Consider the following 19,933-nt stretch of genomic DNA (forward strand, 5'->3'; position numbering starts at 1 on the left):
TAATAAATTAAGGATAATTTATTTTCAATTAATTCAGTGTAACTATTGAAAATAATGACCAAATCTTAACAACAAACCTGATAAGGAAAATTAATGCTACCTTTTCATTGTGCAATAGCCTACCAATGAATTTCCTTATCTCACACCTCTATAGCTATTATTATACTTGATTGCATACAAAACAACAAGTTGCCCATTTAAATTTCCTTATAAAATAGTAAAATTAAAAGTGGTAAAGTATTAGAACTAATTTTTACTTAGACACTTTAAGAAATAAAGAATAGTTTTGAAGCATTAAATACCATATATACCAACAAACTGCAAATTAACATCTATACATCACTTTAAACTTATAGAACTACATATAAACAATATAACATATAATACTGTATATTATAGAATGAAACTTGAAATGAAATCAACCTTTTCTGAGAAATAGCAGATTTTTCAAAATGGCCACATTCCAATCAAATCATGTTACAACTATTCACCGGTATATCTGTAATATAGAGTGCATATCTACATGGACATTGGTAATATTTTTAACATATCATTTGTGGTTTTAGAGTTTGATCTATCTATACATAAGCTAGGAAGTTAAACTTACTAATTAGGAAATAGTAGTTGAAGCATATATGAATCTAGCTTTTTAAAAAAAGCTATTGAATTCGAAGAATTTGATTTAGATTTTGTGGAATATTTCATGAAAACAACTTATAATCTACATTGCATCTTAGTCATGAATTCTTGGTATTAAATGAACATGCAGCAGTTAAGGAAGACAAGACTCTTAAAATTAACTTATAAATACATTACACACGAGTATTCTGCACTCATCTCACTAACGGTTAGACAATGAAGTTTAAATGTCCTTATGCCTTGTACACTAGGTTATTGGGTAAACGTGACAACATATCGTGGTATCACAGAATGCGGACACATATACCTCTTTCCTACCTCTAACAATTACTGTGTCTTAGCATCAGTGCTTCCTTAATTCATCATTTACACCTGTATACGTTTAAGAAATTTTACGCCTATATATATTTCTTAAATTTGATATTGAATAAGAAATCAACTCGATTTGATATTTACCGGTACCCCCCCCCCCCCCTTGCTTGAATATCGTGGCTTGTAAGGATTTACCGTTAAATATCATAAATAACATCCGTTTAAAAAATATAGGTATACTAATAATCCTATTCACTCCAGGCCTATCTACCACAAACACATCACTAAACAGCTACTTTACCTCAAACTAAACACGCCGAAACGGCATCCTGAAAGTCACCCACGTGGTAAAACGATGAAGAAAAACAAATCGATGCGCTTGACACTAAGACCGCTAACTCTAAATTACATCAAAATCCCTAATCCTGATTAATACACGCAGATTATGTCCTCAAAAACAATAGGCTACTGGTAAACAGTTTGAACAGATCGTTATTATTGGTGTGATGAACTCGCTCGCCTTTCTGTGTGTGATCCCGATTTTAGACACCTACACAATGTGTAGCTATCCACGTGATTCAGCGGTGGAACAGTGGTCGACGCTCTCCTTTCTCTCAATGAACGGATCGAATATGAGATCTTCTTTAAATACTGTTACACACACAAAATTCCAGTATTTATATTTCCCTTTTTTATCTCATGGAAATGAATGAAACTTGTTTGAACCAATCCTAATTTGCGTAAAAGGAATATCTTACCCTGATTGCTTGAAATTATCGTTACTCGGCAAAAAGTCACCGATAGGCCATGCCCCGCAAGCATGACACTGGGCGTGCAGATGTTTGTTCAGCCCTTTTTTATCAGTTTGATTCTAAAATGTTGCTAATGAACATTTAAGTACTAGTTTATACAGAAGAGCAGTAAAGGTTATAACCCCCCCCCCTTCACACGCGCGCGCTCAGTGTCCATCCTGTCATTTCGGTAAATCGATGTACCGTCCGTACACAATTAATTTGTAAAGTGATATTTTCTTATAAGAAAAAAAAGAGACTTCCATGACTGTTATAAACTTTTATTTACAAGATTTTTTACAGGAAGAACATCATCTAAAATTTATCCCTTTTCCTCCTGAAGTACATTTATCTTATCCATTTCCATTTGTCTTTTTTATTTAGGTCATTGAGTTTTCAGAACAACGGAAGTACTTCGGTTAATCAGTATAACCATTCCATAATCCATTAAATTGACTGGTTTTATAAATCGTTTTAAAGCTCCACTCAATTTAGAGTAGATTTTGTTACACATTGAAGCGTCTCATGTACCAGCCAGGTGATCAGCCATCAAATAAATAACTCCTTGTTATAAACCACAAAAAAAAAAAAAAAAAAAAATTCACTAATAAAATGTCAAATCATTACTAGGATACTGAATAAACATGTAACAAATGATGTTTGTAAAGCAATGTGAATTTTTATAGCGAGCGCAGCTCGCCGGCGCGCAGCGCCGGCTAGCGAAGCGAGCTCTAAGAACCAGTGTGCGCGGGAAAAAGAACGAGCTAAACCTACAATTCATCAAACAAAATTTTTTGTCTACGTCCCATAATGCTCTCTAATGTTTTCACCCGTGGTGCTATGCCAAAAATGGCCGACTTTCAACTCGTAATTTACGGTGACTTAAAGTTTGAAGACACGTTTTGAGTACCGCATATGCTTTGGCGAGACTCAAAAGATTTGTTACATGCTTCCATACCTTCGTATTGAGTCGAGAAACGTAAACAAAGACGAACAAAGTCATGGATGACGTCACAGTGCACTCGCGCTATATTTCCCGCGAAAAATTTAGAGGTGGATCAAACATCTGTAATGAGTGTACTGGCTATTTCAATATAGTCTGCGATACCTGCCTCATTGACATATGATTTGTTTTTAATCTTTTTTTAATATAGAGATTTTATATATATATATAAACTAACAAGGGCCATACTTTACTGTCATGTCGATCCATTTTTAAAGTAATTGTGCATGCATGTACCGTGCAGTAGGCAGGTAAGTATATGAATAGGAAGGAAATAAACAATAGGACATTTTGAACTAAATAAAAAGGAATAAAATGAAAAAATAAACAGTTAAAAAATTATGTAGATATTGCATATAGTCAGACCATTAAATAAAAGTGGGAAATTACACACCTACAAACAGGTACCGGGCTCTCTCTCTCTCTCTCTCTCTCTCTCTCTCTCTCTCTCTCTCTCTGGGTAGGGGGTTGCGCTGTATATATCATAACCATTAAAATTAGTACATTTGGCATACTTATTGTAGAGCAATACTCTCTCAAAAATTCTTTGACGTTCGTTGATACCTAAATAAAACTATAAGTTGACAATGATGCAAGGTACAGTATGTGTAATTCTTGCTGCACTCGCCAGAACGGTAGCACCGTAAAACATATTATTTAGTTCAGATTTATAACAAACTTTATAAAGCCAGCCACTATTTCCTGGTGTTTAACAAACTTTCTGGCAGTAATCCCCCATTTTCATAAAATTTTTGCAAACTCTTAAATTTTATATCTCAATTCTCACCACATGAAAAGTTGATTTATCATAAATATCTGGGCCATCTAGAGGCATCAATTTCGAGAAAAGTGCACAATAAAACATAGGTATGGAGGTGTCGCATATAGCTTCTTTTTTATCATTATTATAACAAAAATTTTCTACTCTTGGAAATTAAATATTTATTTTATTTATCATGTAGAAATCTCTCTTCTTAGGTCACCCGAGTAAACTCAGACGACCTATTGCTATCCGTTTTCGTCCGTCGTCGTGCGTCGTCCGTTAATAATTTTACATTTTCAACTTCTTCTTAAAAACTACAAGGCTAATTGTTACATGTACCATTTTTTGGTGTGAGGGTAAGAGGAATCTAAATTGTGAAATTCGTGGCTCTACCACCACCGGGGCACCACAAGTGGAGCCAAATATGCAAAAAAAAAAGAAGACCAAATTTTCAAATATCTTCTTCTCTACTCCCATACTCGTGAGGTAAAAACTGGTTGCATGGTTATGATGTCCATGAAGCCCTCTACCTAAATTGTGAAATTCATGGCCCCTAGGTCAGGGGTTCTGGCTCTAGGGTGGGGCCAATATGGCCATATAGTAAAAATGTATCAAATATATGAAAATCTTCTTCTCTACTCCAATATATATTTGTTAAAAACTAAATGCACGATTATGATGTCCATGAAGATCTCTACCAAAATTGTGAAATTCATGACCCCTGTGTCACGGGATCAGGCTCTAGGGTGGGGCCAATATGGCCATATAGGAAAAATGTATTAAATGTTAGAAAATCTTATTCTCTACTCCCATATATATTTGCTAAAAACTAAATGCATGATTATGATGTCCATGAAGCCCTCTACCTTCATGGCCCCTGTGTCAGGGGTTCAGGACATTGGAGGGGGGGGGAACAATATGGCAATATAGTGTTATAATGTTCTTCTCTATTCTCGCTCATCTGTATGAAAAACTGACTTCATAATTATGTTTACCAGGAAGTCCTCTACTAAAATTTTAAATTTCATGTCCCCTGGAATATGGGTTTTCACCTTAGGGCAGGGCGAAAATGGATGTATAAGTGTTAATGCATATAATGTTTAACAATTATCTTCTCTCCCGTACACCTGAAAGGAAAACTGAATTCATGATTTTGTAGACCAGATCTTTAAGTTTTTCGCCAAAATTATAGGTTTCATAGTTCTTTTTGAAAGATTTCAGGCAGGGAGGAGGTCGTCATTACAAATTTCTACTCCAGAATGAAACCCAATTTAAAGAATTTATGAGACTCCTCGACAAGTTTGTGTATAGGTTATATGCTACTCAGGTGACTGCTAAGGCCTTTTGGCCTCTTGTTTGAATTGGACATCATACTTATGTGTGCAATGATTACAAATAGCATGTGTGTTTTTTTATATATATATATATAGAGAGAGAGAGAGAGAGAGAGAGAGAGATCTTAAGACAGCCATATATATATATATATATATATATATATATATATATATATATATATATATATATATATATATATATATTTATATATATATGGCTGTCTTAAGATCATTCCAAACAAGTTCTATATAAAACTGACGAATAATAAGTAAAAAAAAATGTTAAACATGGCATTAGTTTTGATGTTTTTTATTCCTTTTCAGGCAATCTCAATAACTACAGTTACATAAGATTGTAGGCAATGTTACCCATTACCACAAAATCTGTCCAAGTCCACATAGAGACCTCTTATAGTTCTAATACAAAAAATCGTAATATTCATCATGTTTATAAACTCAAAAATAGACCTGCATGTTTTTACTTTCATGGTTTTTCTGTAACTCAAGAGAAAAATCCAACTGATGATCAAAACGTCAAGCTCTCAATACCACATATACAGATATGGCAACTGATGAAAATTTGCAGAGTATGGTGTAAAGACATGATGAACAAGTGAATTCATCTCCAATAATGTTGATACACATAATAAAAATCATCGTAAGTTCTAAACCCGAATAACTCACATAAGGATAAAAAAGAATCCATAAGGGCTTCAACAGAAGAACACACCATTATTCTCAGAACAAGATAAAATCATGATAAAAGTTTTGCACTTCACTAAACCTCATTAAAACTCAACTGGAAAAATATCACACCTTAATGATAAATATAGTATTAAATTCTAATCAATTTATTAAACTAAATTAACATAGAATTTAATTGTTAAACTAAGGAGACACCTGATGCAAAAGTCTGGATATGCACAGCAGACCTCATTCTCAATTCCTTAATGAGATTTTTATAATGAGGTTTCTATTATTTTAATGAAGAGAGAAAAGAATTCAAATCAATTCAAATGTACATGTATTTAACAAAAACAAGTCACACAGTCAGTACAGTATACTAAATAATAATAAATGTTCAGATAACTTTTACAGTTAACCAATTTTTAGACCCCTCTTTCATTAAGACCAATACAATCTGTTAGGTTTGTGTGTATTAAAGTTTTATATGGAATGGGGATATAACTTCAGGAATAAAATCTTGTTTTCAATCGAGATGAAATGTGATGAAAGGTCTTTACCAAATATTTGCAAGAACCAAGGGTAAGTTAAACGTATCTACGCGCACACTGCATCATATATGAAGATGGAGCTATTACCCTGAAATATTAATGTGGTTTCGATAAAAATTTTATTAAAGCATTGTCCAACAATTTACATTTCCTCGAAACTATAATTTTTATTACCCCCCCCCCCCCCCATTTGATGCCAATGAAGAAGTCTGAAAGAAGCTTATGTAAATGGAGTGGTAAGGTACCTATTTAGGTTGCCTGAGTAATCAATCATTTCAAAATTTAGCAGATAGAAGTCTTAGTCAAATTATAGTGTCTGAAATTTAAAAATAAATATGGAATTTAAATAGCAGTAATGAATCAAAAACCAATAGAAAGCACTGAATGGTGAGGTTGATGGAGAACAATGTACATGTATTAAAGTAAGTGATTGGTCAGAAGTAAACCATTAACAGTATATCACAGTAACAGTCATCACCACAATAGTCAGTTAGTCTTAATTACCTGTACAGAGAATGAATGCGGGTATAAGCAAGACCTTAACAAAACAAAGGCATGTAGAGCAAAGTTTGATTTCATACATGTATAAACATAACTATGAACACAGCATAATACAATTGAACAAATTTAACCTCTACCTGAATTACAGGTACATATTTTTTCTTTGTTGTACATATTTTAATATCTATGACATGTAAAGCTGACATACCATTATAAATTTGATTTTCAGTCCCATTTCTAAAACTATTCTAAGTCAACACTTTATTGTTTTTGTGTTATTGTAGCACTATATTCTCAAGAATGGCATTTAAAAACATATCAGTATTCAGTAAGTAACATGCTATGAACCTTCTCTTCTGAAGCAATAACATTCATGTTTATTTTATCTAATTAAAAAAATAAAACAATATTGCAATAATATGGATAAACACAATATTGAAATTATGTTATAAATGCACTGCTTAAATAAAATATTAACAGACACCAAATATCAACAATATAAAATAAAATCACCAACTGGATAGAACTTTTGAGTTTGTACTGCATATGTTTTATTATGGAATTAAAGAAAAGAATATTTGACTCCAAAAGTGGATTTAATTTGGGACAAAGTGGGGTTGGGGCATTAGAGCTGGTGAGAAGCGTCATTAAAAGGGTTTAAAATAGTTATCAACAAAATCATAAGGAAAGGAAAATAAGATGAAACGAATGCATTGTTCTTCAAAAAGAATAATCAGAATGACAACAAGAATATCCAATCATTTGATGCACGTACAACCATCAGATATCATGAAAACATTATATATGGCATGTACATATGTACCAAAAAAAAACCTTTTCAGACACAGAACAAATGCAAATATCATCTAATACAATATTGCATTCAAGTTATAGAAATTAACACAGTCTTAAACTAACAAACAAACAATTGAAAATGAAGTACTTAATAAAATTGCAGATGCATGAAACAAACATACTACAAAAACCAAGTGTATAAAAAATATTTATTCAAAGGATTTCAGAAAACATTTCGGTTGTTGGTTAGCTACAGTAAAAATAAAAAAAAAATTAAAAAGAAAAAATAAAAGAACTAAAATAATTCTGCATTGGTGTGAATGGATAAAGCTTCTGTAGATGAGACAATAATGCTAAAAAGTTAATATGTAGTCATGTTGAATCGAAAAATCATTGAACAGTAAAAAAAAATTAATTCATATCCGTTTGATCATCTAATGGTAAGTAACTTTTGTGATGAACTGTATCCCAAATACTTTTCCCATGTATTTGACAGAATCTCAGCTGCTGCCTTATCAAAGAAAACAATATATAGGTTAGGCATTGTAATTATTAGTTCTTTTATATACATGTAATTTTATGCATGTACACACGCTTAAATAATTTCTTTTAAAAAATGAAGTACATGTAAAAGATGAATATGCCAAATTAAATAAAAAATGGATCACAATCAATTTTCAGTCCTCTAAATGCATAGTAATCTTTTAAAACACTCCCATTTAAGAGTAAAAATTTCTTATCAATTTTTTTTCATGTCAATTGAGAGCAAAATTTCTTTTTTTTTGTAAACAAAGGAGTTGGTTAAGATGTAAAGCTACAGATAAAAGCAAATATGAACATAAAGCTGAGCTACATGTATGAACGAAAAGTAACAAACTGATTTTAAGCGAATATAATCCAAAAAAAAAAAAAAACCAATATGAAAAATTTTGACATTTTTCATGAACCATGTAAAAATGCAACATAACAAGATTCTTGTTTAAAATAAAACAGCGTACACTGTACTTAATCATAAATAGTACACCTAAAAATAAAAGATATCACAATGATTTGGGGGTTGGGCATCCTCTGATGGGGGTAGCAGGGGGCAGTCATATCTTGCTGTCCCGCTCCTCATTGTCACTGTGGTCACGACTCGGGGGGTCTACAACTATTTCTATTTCAGGTTTTTTGTCAGATAGCAGGTGCTCCTTTTCCTCCTCATCAATGTAGAAAGACACGGCTTGACCTGAGGATTTGCTCTTATGTTTCTTATGGTGTTGTCTACAAGAAGAAAATAATGAAATTTTTGTTTAGAATTCAAATTCTACATTCACATTCTCCTATCATTCAAAGATTAACCTAAATCTTTGTTATCAATTATTTCTCATTTTTAACTGCAGTTTTTACTTATTAAAACTCTTGCTGTTATAGTAAAGAATACAGAGTCTGACATATAAACTCACTTGATACTGCTGCTATTACTGTTAAGAGAGGGAGAGGACTCATTGGCAATCAAGTGTTTCCAGACACTGGTTTTGGTCATCTCATCAGATATACATATATCGCTGTCATTGCCATTTATCCCCACTTTTACAACATTCATGTTAAATGAAGTGTCGGAGGTTCCGTTCTGCATTGCTAGTTCTTCTTCTTTTTCTTTTTCCTAAATATAAAATTTAGTCAAATTTAGGGTAATGTACCCGGTAATTGTAGGAAGATTAACATACATAAAAATTTATAAGTCAGAGAATATTTTCAACTGGTGCCTTGTGTGCATAAATGCATGAAGAGAATAAATGAATGAATATTTTCAATTAGCATATACTGGGTACATGTATAATGATTCATAAGAGTTTATTTTACAGAATTTTTTACCTTCTCCTTTTCTTTATCCTCTTTGGCTCTGTTGTGAATTTCTGGCATGACATCATCCAACCATCGTAATTCCTCTTGGGTAAAAACCCAATCTAATCCCTTCCTTATAAAACACATAGCTAGCACCTGCAAAAAAGTATCAAATGTTATCAAATAATTACCAAACTTAAAGAAAGAAAAGACGTTTTAACATTTCCTTTTCATTTTGAATGGCAATATTCTCCTTCTGAAAACCGTATTACTGGTAAATACTGATTGCTAAAAATGCAGAAAGATTACTGCTTAAAAATTATAGTAAGTTTTATCTATTCATAATCATTGTAAATTTTAATTTATCTTCCACAAAGGGAACATATTTAACATTTTCATATAGGCCTATCACTATCCTACAGTTATTATACTGTCTTTTGCCTAAATAACCAGTATCCATCCAAGTGATGCTATTTTGAAGAAATTTTAAAACCACCTTACCATTATAGGAAAAGCTATGGAAGTCTCTTTAATGCTCTTGATGATCCACAACAGAATTAAACAAAAGACTTGTATGGCGGTAAACAGATGCACTCTGGTGGTGCGGACATGTCGCAGGTACATGTAATCTGGCTGGTACTTCTGGGGCATGAACCAGATTAAGATCCGGTTGACGACCTGCATTCCACGCAGTGAGGACACACCCATATACAAGAATACCCCATACAGCACTGGCATAGGGATATGCTGGAGAAGAAAAAATTATTGTTGTAATTACTTCCTCAACTACAAGGAAAATATTTGAATACTATAATAGTTTTTTAATCTTAAAGAGATGTTCAAAAGGCATTGATAAAGGTCTGTAATTAGCTGACCCTCATCAATCAGTCCCTTACCTTCAGAATGCCCGTCAGTAAGATGGACACACCTATCATCAGGTTTATCATCAGTCCAGTAACACGCTGCTCTCTGTGGAAAGATAAAGAACATTCAACCAAGATAGAACTATTATCACGTTATGAGCATTTATCTATCATCTAGAAATTAAAGAATAATACAACCATTCCAATGGCACACCCTATATTAGCACAAAGGCAGATATTGGTCAAAGGCTTTTACAGGGTATGATTTTGAGTTTCAATAAGTACCTGAGCTGTTATATATTCATTACATGCCCATATTTGGTAATAACATATTCAATCTTTCTATTTGAACATGTGCTATTTTAGAATCACTGTTAAGTTCACCATCTTGAACATAATTTTAACAGAAAAACCTGTATCTATCAAAAAGTTGTGTTAATCACCAGTTTATCAAAATGTGAGTTTCATTTAATTCACAAAAATTGATGCCAAGTATATTGATGTATCACCTGACTCCTAGGAACTTTGGGGTCTCCCCAGGGGCAGCACACTTGGACTCCTTCTTAAGACTCATCACGTGGGTGATGGACAGCACGGTGGCCGCCACAAAGAACGGCAGACCCAGGATGGAGCATATGATGATCAGGCACGCCACAATGAAAAGGTCCAAGTGGTAGCCCTTACCTTTCTGTGTAAAACAAAACAAAGTGAAAGATCAGCCAAATTCTTACAAAATTTAATTACAATAATACAAAGATGACTTTAACTTTGTAAATTAGGAATAAAACATTTACGAATTTTGAATGCGAGTATATTTTCACTTTTTAAGTTTAAAGGGGCATGGTCGCGATATTGGTCAAAAATTATTTTTTCGATTTTAATGTTTACAATGCTTCAGTAAGGCATTTTTAATAGGCAACCAAAATTTGAGTGTCATTTGATGAGTCATAAGCGAGTTACAGAACTTACAGTTCTTCGCTATGTAAACAAAGCGTCTTACATTTTGAATGTTTAAGTGAAAATTCCAGTTTTAGACCTAAAATGAATGTATTAATTGTTAGGAACTGTTTATTTATGTTTAAAATGAATAATAAGATAGACAAACCAGCTTTAAAAAGATTTTTTACTGGTATATTGAACCTATGTAAACAAAAACAGGGCACGAGCCTTGTTTACATGACGAAGAATTGTAAGCCCTGTATCTTGCTTAAAACTCAACGACTGGCACCCAAATTGCATTTGATCATAAGAAATGCATTCCTAAAGCATTGCAAGTAATAAAAACAGAAAAATAAAATTTGACCCAAATCGTGACCATGCCCCTTTACGCCAACAGTGATATTGGTACCTCTACTTGTACACTGTAAATATGTTATCGGTATTGGTAAGTTAAAAAAGAATTATGTCAGGTATATAGCTGGGATGTAGTATACCTTTAGTTTGTTTTCTTTCCTATTAACAATAACAGCTGTGATTTGCTGATCCATGAAGATTAATATGGTGGCCAGCAAGGCTGGAATAACTGCAGCTATAGGTAGCCACCATGGATTCTTGTCTATAGGATTCACAACCCAGGTCCTCTTATCACTAGTAGGCTGCAAAGATAAAAAAAAATTGTGATATTCTAGAAGAACAGTTTGGTTGCATAATTCTCTTCTAAAATTGTGATATTCTAAGTTCACTTGCTCACTACATAATTCAATGTTAGAAAGTTTTAGATTTCTTGTATAGATTTCTACCTACCCGGAATTCTTCTGGTACATGTAGCTTTGGAGTAGGAATACCCAGCAAGAAGTCTGTTAAAACCATTGTCAATATCGCAAACATCACAGCAAAGTCATTCACTATTGCACGGATCTGAAATATGAATCATGACTTTTAGCCTTGAAAAATTTCTCATGCAGAAAAAATTTACAGCCATTGAATCGCCTTATATGACAGTAAACACAAAACAAGGTCAACATTTTGTATGACAATCAAGAATACTGGCACTGGTATAAACTCTATTTATTCAATAAATCTGGAAAACTACAACTCACTTGTGTAGGGAAAAATTTGCTTGTACGCATGCCCTTCAAAGTCATAGAAATTGTGAAAGTTCCTAAGAATAGAATCACAGACAGGAAAAAGACCTCTGGCTCTGTATCATCATGACAATCGTAATTCTTGTCCCAGTGTCCTCCAGAGAGTACACAATCCTCCAGGGTCTTATTGGCCCAGAAGGCCGTCATGTTAATCCCCGGGGTAGTGCTCTCAATCACATTAAACGTTGTTGTAGGAAGTGTGGTACTACCGACTGCAGCAGTGGTGACATTGGTGGCGGCACTCTCATTGACCAGTGGTGGCCGACAGATTCCCTGACACCAGCCTGGACGGGTTTCAATGGGAAAGTGTATGGGATGGGTCAACGTTACATTGGCCAGCTTAGCAAAAGCCTCCTTGATAAAGATTAAGGAGATCAGTAGTGCGAAGCTTTCTTCTGTGAAGCGAGTGATGTACTGGACCCATGCAGACAGGTCTAGGATCACCATGGCAATCAACAGAAGACCAGTCCACAAGCCGATCCACAGGCGGAACTCCAAGTAGTCCCATCCATTGTCACTGAAAGATACAACACATTCAAACTGTTGACAGATATTAACCATATTTTTGTTTAGTCGAGTAGAAAAATTAACCATAGCAGTTACCTCTGCCTCCAAAATATTGGTAATAAGAGCTTATGGAGGTCCTCCACAAATCATATTTACCCAATAACAGTAAATAAATTATGCAATTATCTGTTGTGTAATTGTCTGATATTATGATACATGACCAAATATATAAAGTTTCTCACTAGCAGAAGTGGTACAGAATGGTCTCAAAAACCAGTACTGGTCCAGTGCTGCCCAATATGGTGAGGGGCTGTCCCGAAAACAGGGCATAGCATATACCACATATAGAGGCTGCCAAGATACTCTCAAACACCGCCTGTCAACAGAGGAACATAACCAGTCAGTCCTTAGTCGGCACACTCGTTACAATACCAAGTACACATACAAAATCATAATACTTAACATACTTTTATTGGTGTATACACAAGTTAATCAGACATGTATTAAGATTTAAAATTTGAGTAAGTATTAAACTAATCAAACAATAAAAAAGTCAATGGAAATCAACTTGATGACATTTTATGTTACATAAAAGAAACTAGCAGTCTATAATTTTTGGCAAAAATAATGTAAACCATTTGCTCTCAAAACAGTACTCTGGTATGTGTTATAATCAAGTTTAGAATTAAACATGGCATCCAGATTACCTTTACCCAGCATCCTTCCCTGTCTTAAATATTAGTGTTTAATTTCAATTTTCTACAGGGATTTTTACTTAGTTCACCACTACTAGTAACTTGATTAACCCAATCCCCACATCAACAGTTCTAAATGTCTAATTTTTATAAAAACCAACCATATTTGCTATTAGATACGTTGCTCGTAATCATTAAAACCACCTCTATATATACAAATTCATGCACTGGCATATACCAGTTAATTTAAAATTCAATCGTGATTAAATTTTTTTTTTAAATTTATTTTTCCAGAAACAAATAAGTATTGACAACCTAACAAAACCATTTTAACAAGAGCCTGGACTTAGGGTAGTTGTGTCAAATACATATGTAGCAATGTGATGTGGGTCTGTCTGTCTCATAGTTGGACATTCAGTCATGGCTCTTTGAAATCAACAAGATTTGTTTGGCTTTTAAGCCAAGACTATGCAGTCTTTGCATATTTCACTTGAAACCAGCTTGATTTTTTTGATGCAAGAAATAATTTCCCACCGAAAGTACAAGATCATGTTAAAATGGTTCTAGCTTCATAGAATAAGGAAAAAGAGCAAAATATTGTGCACAATAGGAATTGGAATTAAATGATGTGAATTTTCCCCATTATCATCTTTGTAAAATATTTGAATTCTGTCAATAACCTGGAACCAGCATGTTTTTTTTTTTCTTTTCTGTCTAAATTTGCAAACCAAAGTTATGTAATTTTAAAAAGTGCACTGTTATTTTACATACCAGTATCTGTTTCCAAAAATAATTTATTTAAAGGTCAGCGTTTTCAGATTTCAACTACTAAGATCCAGTTACATATAACTGTAATAATACATATATATACATGTATAAAGATTACAATGTTAAGTGCAGATAACCCTGACACTAGCATGCAGTGATTTCTGAGTCTACTTCATCATATTGTCATCTTGTGTATCTATCTACCACCATCTTACCAAATGAAAAACTATACAGCTGTGAGATGTCAAATCAAATCATTGAATCAGTCAATAAGTAAAGCAAAATAAGAGGCCCACAAGCCACAATGCTCACATACATTCTTCTCTTCAGTTTCTATATATTGTTTACTACTGAGCTTAAGGGCTACATGTAGTTTCTTAAATCAGCAGAAAATTACTTGATTATGATAGATAGCCTGATGGATAAGAAATATAAAAGTCGAATAGAAAATGTGAACAAAAGACCCAGGTGGATTCAAACTCATATTATCTGCGGGTTCACAAGCCCAATAATTTAAACTTTGAGCTACATGATATTCAACCAAATTGATTGAAACAAACAATTCAACATAACAAAACAACAATTCATCTTGTAACGTATTGTCTTAAAAAACATCAGTCTAAGAGTAATGAGGTACCTTAACCAAGATTTTGTTTTTCAATGTTCTGAAAATCTGGAATATGACCCATAAGCTTTGACAATATAAATAGCACAGGTCTACAGGAAAATTTCAGCCTGAAGTCCCCAGCACAGAAAACTGTGGTATGAATCTCTTTACCTGCCTCAAAGGTAACAAAGGTAATCATTTTGATTACCCTAAGGATTTTTGGTTTTTCGAATTATACACAATTGTATGTGGTCCTTTGTAAAAGTTAATGACTTCTTTTATATTCAATATGAAACATAACTATATTGCAATGTACCTTTTCATTGTAAGTTTGTGCCTACTGGTTTAGTACAGACAAGTTTTGATCAGAAAAACTTACTTGAGCCAGTGGCTCTAGTGAGCTAAAATAAAAGTATAAGGCAATATAAACTGTCCAAATTAAATCAAAATGACATAAAAAGGCAACACACAATTTTGTTCTGACATGCATGGAAATTATGCAATTTATTGTAAAATAAATTTGATTATTTCAAACATGTAAAATACATGTATATGCTACCTAATCAGAAAACTTGAAATAAATAAAAATTAAAGATAATCTATTTCTACAGATAGGCAGTAGAAATTAATAAATAAATTAAAATTTTAAAAAACATATAGAGCAGTAAGTTAATGACTACCACCAATATACAGTTAATCTAAATTACAGTCATTAATGATGCAAATAAATCTCTTTTTGTAGATGAAGGGAGCAGTGTACATACCATATTTCCGCCAGTGGCATCATTAAGTAGGCCTCCAAACGTGATGACCGGTGTTAAACAAGCAAAGTAAAGGAAAATAAATGAGGCTAAACACTGAACGTGTAGGGCGTCCTTAAAATCACTGACGTAGAACGGAGCTTTACGTTTGATATCTTCCAACACCCCTCCAAACAGTCTGAAATTGAATAAAACAATGTTTATGTAAAACAAAAAAACAAATCAAAGAGAAATTCAAATACATATTAATGTTTCGAGGTCACGTATTGAAAAGTTGCGATTACAGTATAGGTACTCTGGCATTATCATGACATAAAAAGAGAGAGCAACAAAATGACATACCTGCCGGTTCTAACCAGCGACCCGTCTACATGGTCCGACTCCTCCACTATCTCCTCCTCTCCCCCGTCTGCCTTAGAGGGAGGGGTGTAGTAATTATTTTTCCTGCTCTCCTTGATCTGTTTTGGGGGTTCTATCCTGATGCTAGGATCCCATTCTCCGGGGGGTAGGACAGTGACCTGATCCAGAAACTCGTCTATTCCCGCCAACAGGTCGTCGCGTTGCCTGGCATGATAAGCTACATCATGAAATACCTAAAAGACATGATAAAACAAATCATTAAAAAGAATATCTCCAGTAGTTTTTATATCACTTCAAAATATTAAATATTCTAAAACACTGCTTCCCAATATGTCAAAGGAAACCACAGACATTATCTTCGATACTGTATACAGGGTTATTTTTGCCCTTCATTATGTGTAAAGGGTTTTCCCTGTCTTGAATTCGCTCAGACAAAGTCATGTTGCAAGAGTAATAATTTGAGATATTGGAATTTGCCCAGTCTTAAATTTGCCTGCTTGCAACAAGGCCGAAAGGGACAAAAATAAAATGGGGGTGAATATTTCCCTGTATACAGAAGTGTCTACAGTTTTTAAAATTATATGATAATTGTTAATGGAGGAAAACTGTGTCTTTCTTAAAGATGGCCAAGATTTGAACCTTCGTCAACAATATAAACCATTGTGCTTTAAATAGTACAATTAGAATAGAAATGAAGCCCTTGATACAGTATTAAGTTGAATAGCTGATGCATATCTTTGGTCTCAGAATTGTTTATCATAAAAAAACCTAGTTTTATTACAGCCTTCAATAAACTACATATGACACAAGTTTCTGTTTCCGATTACTATGAGGGGGAATATCTCTGCTAAGGCATGAACTCTCAGAAATCTCACCTCATCAGACATTAGGGTGGCTATGGATCTTCCTATTTCATGGTACTTGCTTTGGTTTCCCATGGGTCCTAGTAATATAAATACAAACTTGGTTGGCACAGGAACTTCGGTTAAATCCCGCAGAATAATGGGATGCAGCAGCCTGACAAATGTGACCACGGGGTGATTCAGAAAGTCAACCTCCCCCACAAGAATGTTAGCTGCTTCTGCCCCAGGCGGAATCTTCTTCATGAAGTGTAGACTCTGCAACATTGAAGATTCATTTATAATTGCAACATTACATGTATATAAAAATGGCACCAGCTATGGCTGGCAGTTAGGGTCCTGTCCAAATTGAATGTTTGTGATGCTCTCAAAAAAAAAAACTTTCATCCTCCCAAGATTTTGCCACCCCTCTTTGACAAGCATACAATAATACATTCATGATGGACAAACCCAATTCAAGACTCGATACATTTATTACAAGTTTCTACTTAGTGCAATGTGCTGTGATTAGTTTTAAAAAACATGTATCATTTTATTTATTTATTTATTCACATATTAGACTTTCAATAATAAACTTTTCCATAGTTAAAAGATAATTATAATTTATTTAAGAGCTGCAGCTATATATCAAGCAGAATTGAACGATCGATCAAAATAAGATTTCTAAAATTACCACCTTTTCATATTTACATGATCCTTGATTAATATTTTAGAAAATCAAAGAGCAATCAAAGAACATTCATGGATAATTTCCAAAAAAAAAAGATGAAACATAACAGAACAACGAAAACTATATAAGGAAACATAAAATTTTAAAATTGTCAGCTATTCATACAAAGATCAATGATTGTTTAGGTAAATTTTTAGAAGAAATTAACTCTGATGCACTAGCATTCTTCAATCAATAGGCAAGAGAAATGATAATTAAAAGATAATATTTCAGAGCGATTTAAAAACTCACAGATGAATAAATTTATTTGAATTCACATGATTTTTACTTCCAAAATGATTGTTTTGTCCGCATCAAATGTGGCTGCATGCAAATATCAAACTTATCAACATATTTGCAGACAATATCATAGCAACAATACTTAGTACAAATGTACTTGCAAGCCACCTTAAGTTATTTGAAATTTGAAACACCTTAGAAAATTGAGCAAACCGATACATGAGTTTATTTACCACAAGGCATCACCTGTGACATGACAAAGCCTGCTCTTTGAACATGATTTTCTGAGCAAAGATTGAGGGGGATGTTTTTTTAACCTATTCTATTCAACGTACACAATTTGATACCTTTCTGTTTCCATTACCAGTATAGCCTCTTGATTACAGGTCCTCTCCAATGACTTTTAATATTTGTTAATTTTAGCAATAAGGCATGCTTTATAGTAAAATGGTACATCTTATGAAGTAGTAGTCCTTTGGCATCTAGAGCTAATTGTGTACTAAAGTTTAGTTAATGGGTTAATAATTTGCAGTGATGATCGTTTGATGATTCTGGTCCAGGTCTCTATAAGTCATGCATGAGTCTATTCCAGAAGTTGTCTCTCTTGTACAGCGTCAAACAAATTAACTTTTAAAATGGTATACTCTTAAAATTTTAGTTTTTGGTCTGACAATATATCTGTGACTTTACATTGTACAAGTGTTCAAAACAACAGAAATTTTGAAATAGGTAAATAAATTTGCATATGAAGACAAACACATCTGAAAAGATCTCATCTACTTATCGTATCAACATGTAGCTACACATTAGCATGCATACATGTAGTAGCCACAACTCCAAAGAATATAGCAGTGGTAGGCCATAGGGAACACACTCTAAACAGACACTTTTGAGGATGTCTTTAAAAAATTACAAATCTCTTTTTTCTTAACCTAATCATTAAGGGTAGATTTTTTTATATCTTGGTCCATTCATAATAAACATTTCTTTACTGAGTAAGAAAAATAATCCATGTAATACAATTTACTCCAAAAAGATGATAAATATACAATAGTTTTCTGCTGTTTTTCACCATGACAGTTAACCATTATCATGTGTTCCTGCTGGGCTATCAAGCTTGTTATTCTCTCCAATGTCTGTGTATGGCAGTGGCCATAGCCACCGCCATACATAGGTTGAGTACATGTGTACTAAATCAACTAACAATGATGGTAAAACAACAAGATCATGACTGAAGTATGGCTGTATAGAAAATGCAGGCTCTTACATGACTGCTCATGTGGCTCAAGTCCTGAAAGTTTTACATAATTACTGACTTTTTGCATACATATATATCACATATATATAAAAAAAAATTGCTCATTTTCATAAGTCGATCAATATAAAATAAATGTGATATACATCCAAAATTCTACATTGAATCATTATCTTTGGTTATTTATAAGTTTATTCCCTTATAATGTATATACTGATTTCAAAGAAACTGCATGGCCTCTTTAAATTAAATGTGAATTTTAAAAAAAAAATGACAACTGGTATATAAACTAAAGTCTTTGAAAATGGTGAAAGAAAAAATATATTTCAAAGATGGTTCATTCTTAGATCAAGGCAAACTATCAGTAAAAATTACTAGGTAAAATATGTGAAATAAAAAAAAAGGTACTGTATACTGAATGGTGTGTCTTTTGAGTTACTCACAGCAAATATGTGAAAGTTGGTAAATATTTATCCTTTCTGCAGATGAGGATCAAATTATATCAATTCATGAAAGGTATATAAGTTGTAAAACAAAAGACTTCATAAATAAAAATGTAGACAAATGTGTTGCATAGAAATTGCACCCATTTGTGTGTTAATTTGTTTGTGTGTTAATTTGAGTCAAATTGAGTAATTGGAGTTAAGTCAGGGACAGGTAGACCATCTTCAAATCACTTACAAATTGGTACAATTCTACTTACCCTCGTTCTCTACATAGTTAGAATGCTGACAATGAATTATTGTATTCAAGAAAATATGTATATACTTGAACTTAAACTATTTATCTCCTTATCTTCAAGTCATCTGAATGCAGGGGATCATGCTTGGAACACATACTTTGAGTTTGTTCTGAACATGTTATTGTTTAAAGAGTTAATCGGCTATCTAAATTAAATGTAAAATACGCCACAAGGAAAGTAATTTCTCAGTTAAGGTGCGCATGAACTCAAATATCTAAAATTAATTTTCTGTAAATGTGTAAGCTAGGTCAAAGTACACTGAACAACAAAGTCATCCAAAAA

At 33.2% G+C, this 19,933-nt stretch overlaps 2 protein-coding genes across 6 annotated transcripts in view; both read right to left on the minus strand.

The window, feature by feature from the left end:
• The window catches only part of LOC128192865 (sodium bicarbonate cotransporter 3-like), a 28,624-nt gene extending 26,968 nt beyond the window's left edge, over window positions 1–1,656 (minus strand). For both annotated transcript variants that reach the window (XM_052865872.1, XM_052865873.1), the window contains exon 1: window positions 1,253–1,656. The gene's annotated coding sequence lies outside the window, so the exon portion shown is untranslated. The remainder of the gene's footprint in view (window positions 1–1,252) is intronic.
• Window positions 1,657–5,136: 3,480 nt separating this feature from the next.
• The window catches only part of LOC128191781 (sodium bicarbonate cotransporter 3-like), a 32,400-nt gene continuing 17,603 nt past the window's right edge, over window positions 5,137–19,933 (minus strand). For 3 of the 4 annotated variants that reach the window (XM_052864077.1, XM_052864078.1, XM_052864076.1), the window contains exons 8-21: window positions 18,922–18,945; window positions 16,721–16,963; window positions 15,828–16,078; window positions 15,489–15,663; window positions 12,897–13,030; window positions 12,103–12,664; window positions 11,807–11,920; window positions 11,497–11,658; window positions 10,573–10,751; window positions 10,097–10,169; window positions 9,702–9,947; window positions 9,231–9,356; window positions 8,819–9,018; window positions 5,137–8,636 (exon numbers count right to left, since the gene is read on the minus strand). In XM_052864077.1, the coding sequence (XP_052720037.1) occupies window positions 8,465–8,636; window positions 8,819–9,018; window positions 9,231–9,356; window positions 9,702–9,947; window positions 10,097–10,169; window positions 10,573–10,751; window positions 11,497–11,658; window positions 11,807–11,920; window positions 12,103–12,664; window positions 12,897–13,030; window positions 15,489–15,663; window positions 15,828–16,078; window positions 16,721–16,963; window positions 18,922–18,945 (2,661 nt within the window). In that variant the 3' untranslated portion in view covers window positions 5,137–8,464. The remainder of the gene's footprint in view (window positions 8,637–8,818; window positions 9,019–9,230; window positions 9,357–9,701; window positions 9,948–10,096; window positions 10,170–10,572; window positions 10,752–11,496; window positions 11,659–11,806; window positions 11,921–12,102; window positions 12,665–12,896; window positions 13,031–15,488; window positions 15,664–15,827; window positions 16,079–16,720; window positions 16,964–18,921; window positions 18,946–19,933) is intronic. The other variant, XM_052864079.1, reaches the window with a different exon arrangement.

The sequence above is a fragment of the Crassostrea angulata genome, chromosome 7, assembly GCF_025612915.1.
Source record: "Crassostrea angulata isolate pt1a10 chromosome 7, ASM2561291v2, whole genome shotgun sequence".
Taxonomy (NCBI): Eukaryota; Metazoa; Mollusca; class Bivalvia; order Ostreida; family Ostreidae; genus Magallana; species Magallana angulata.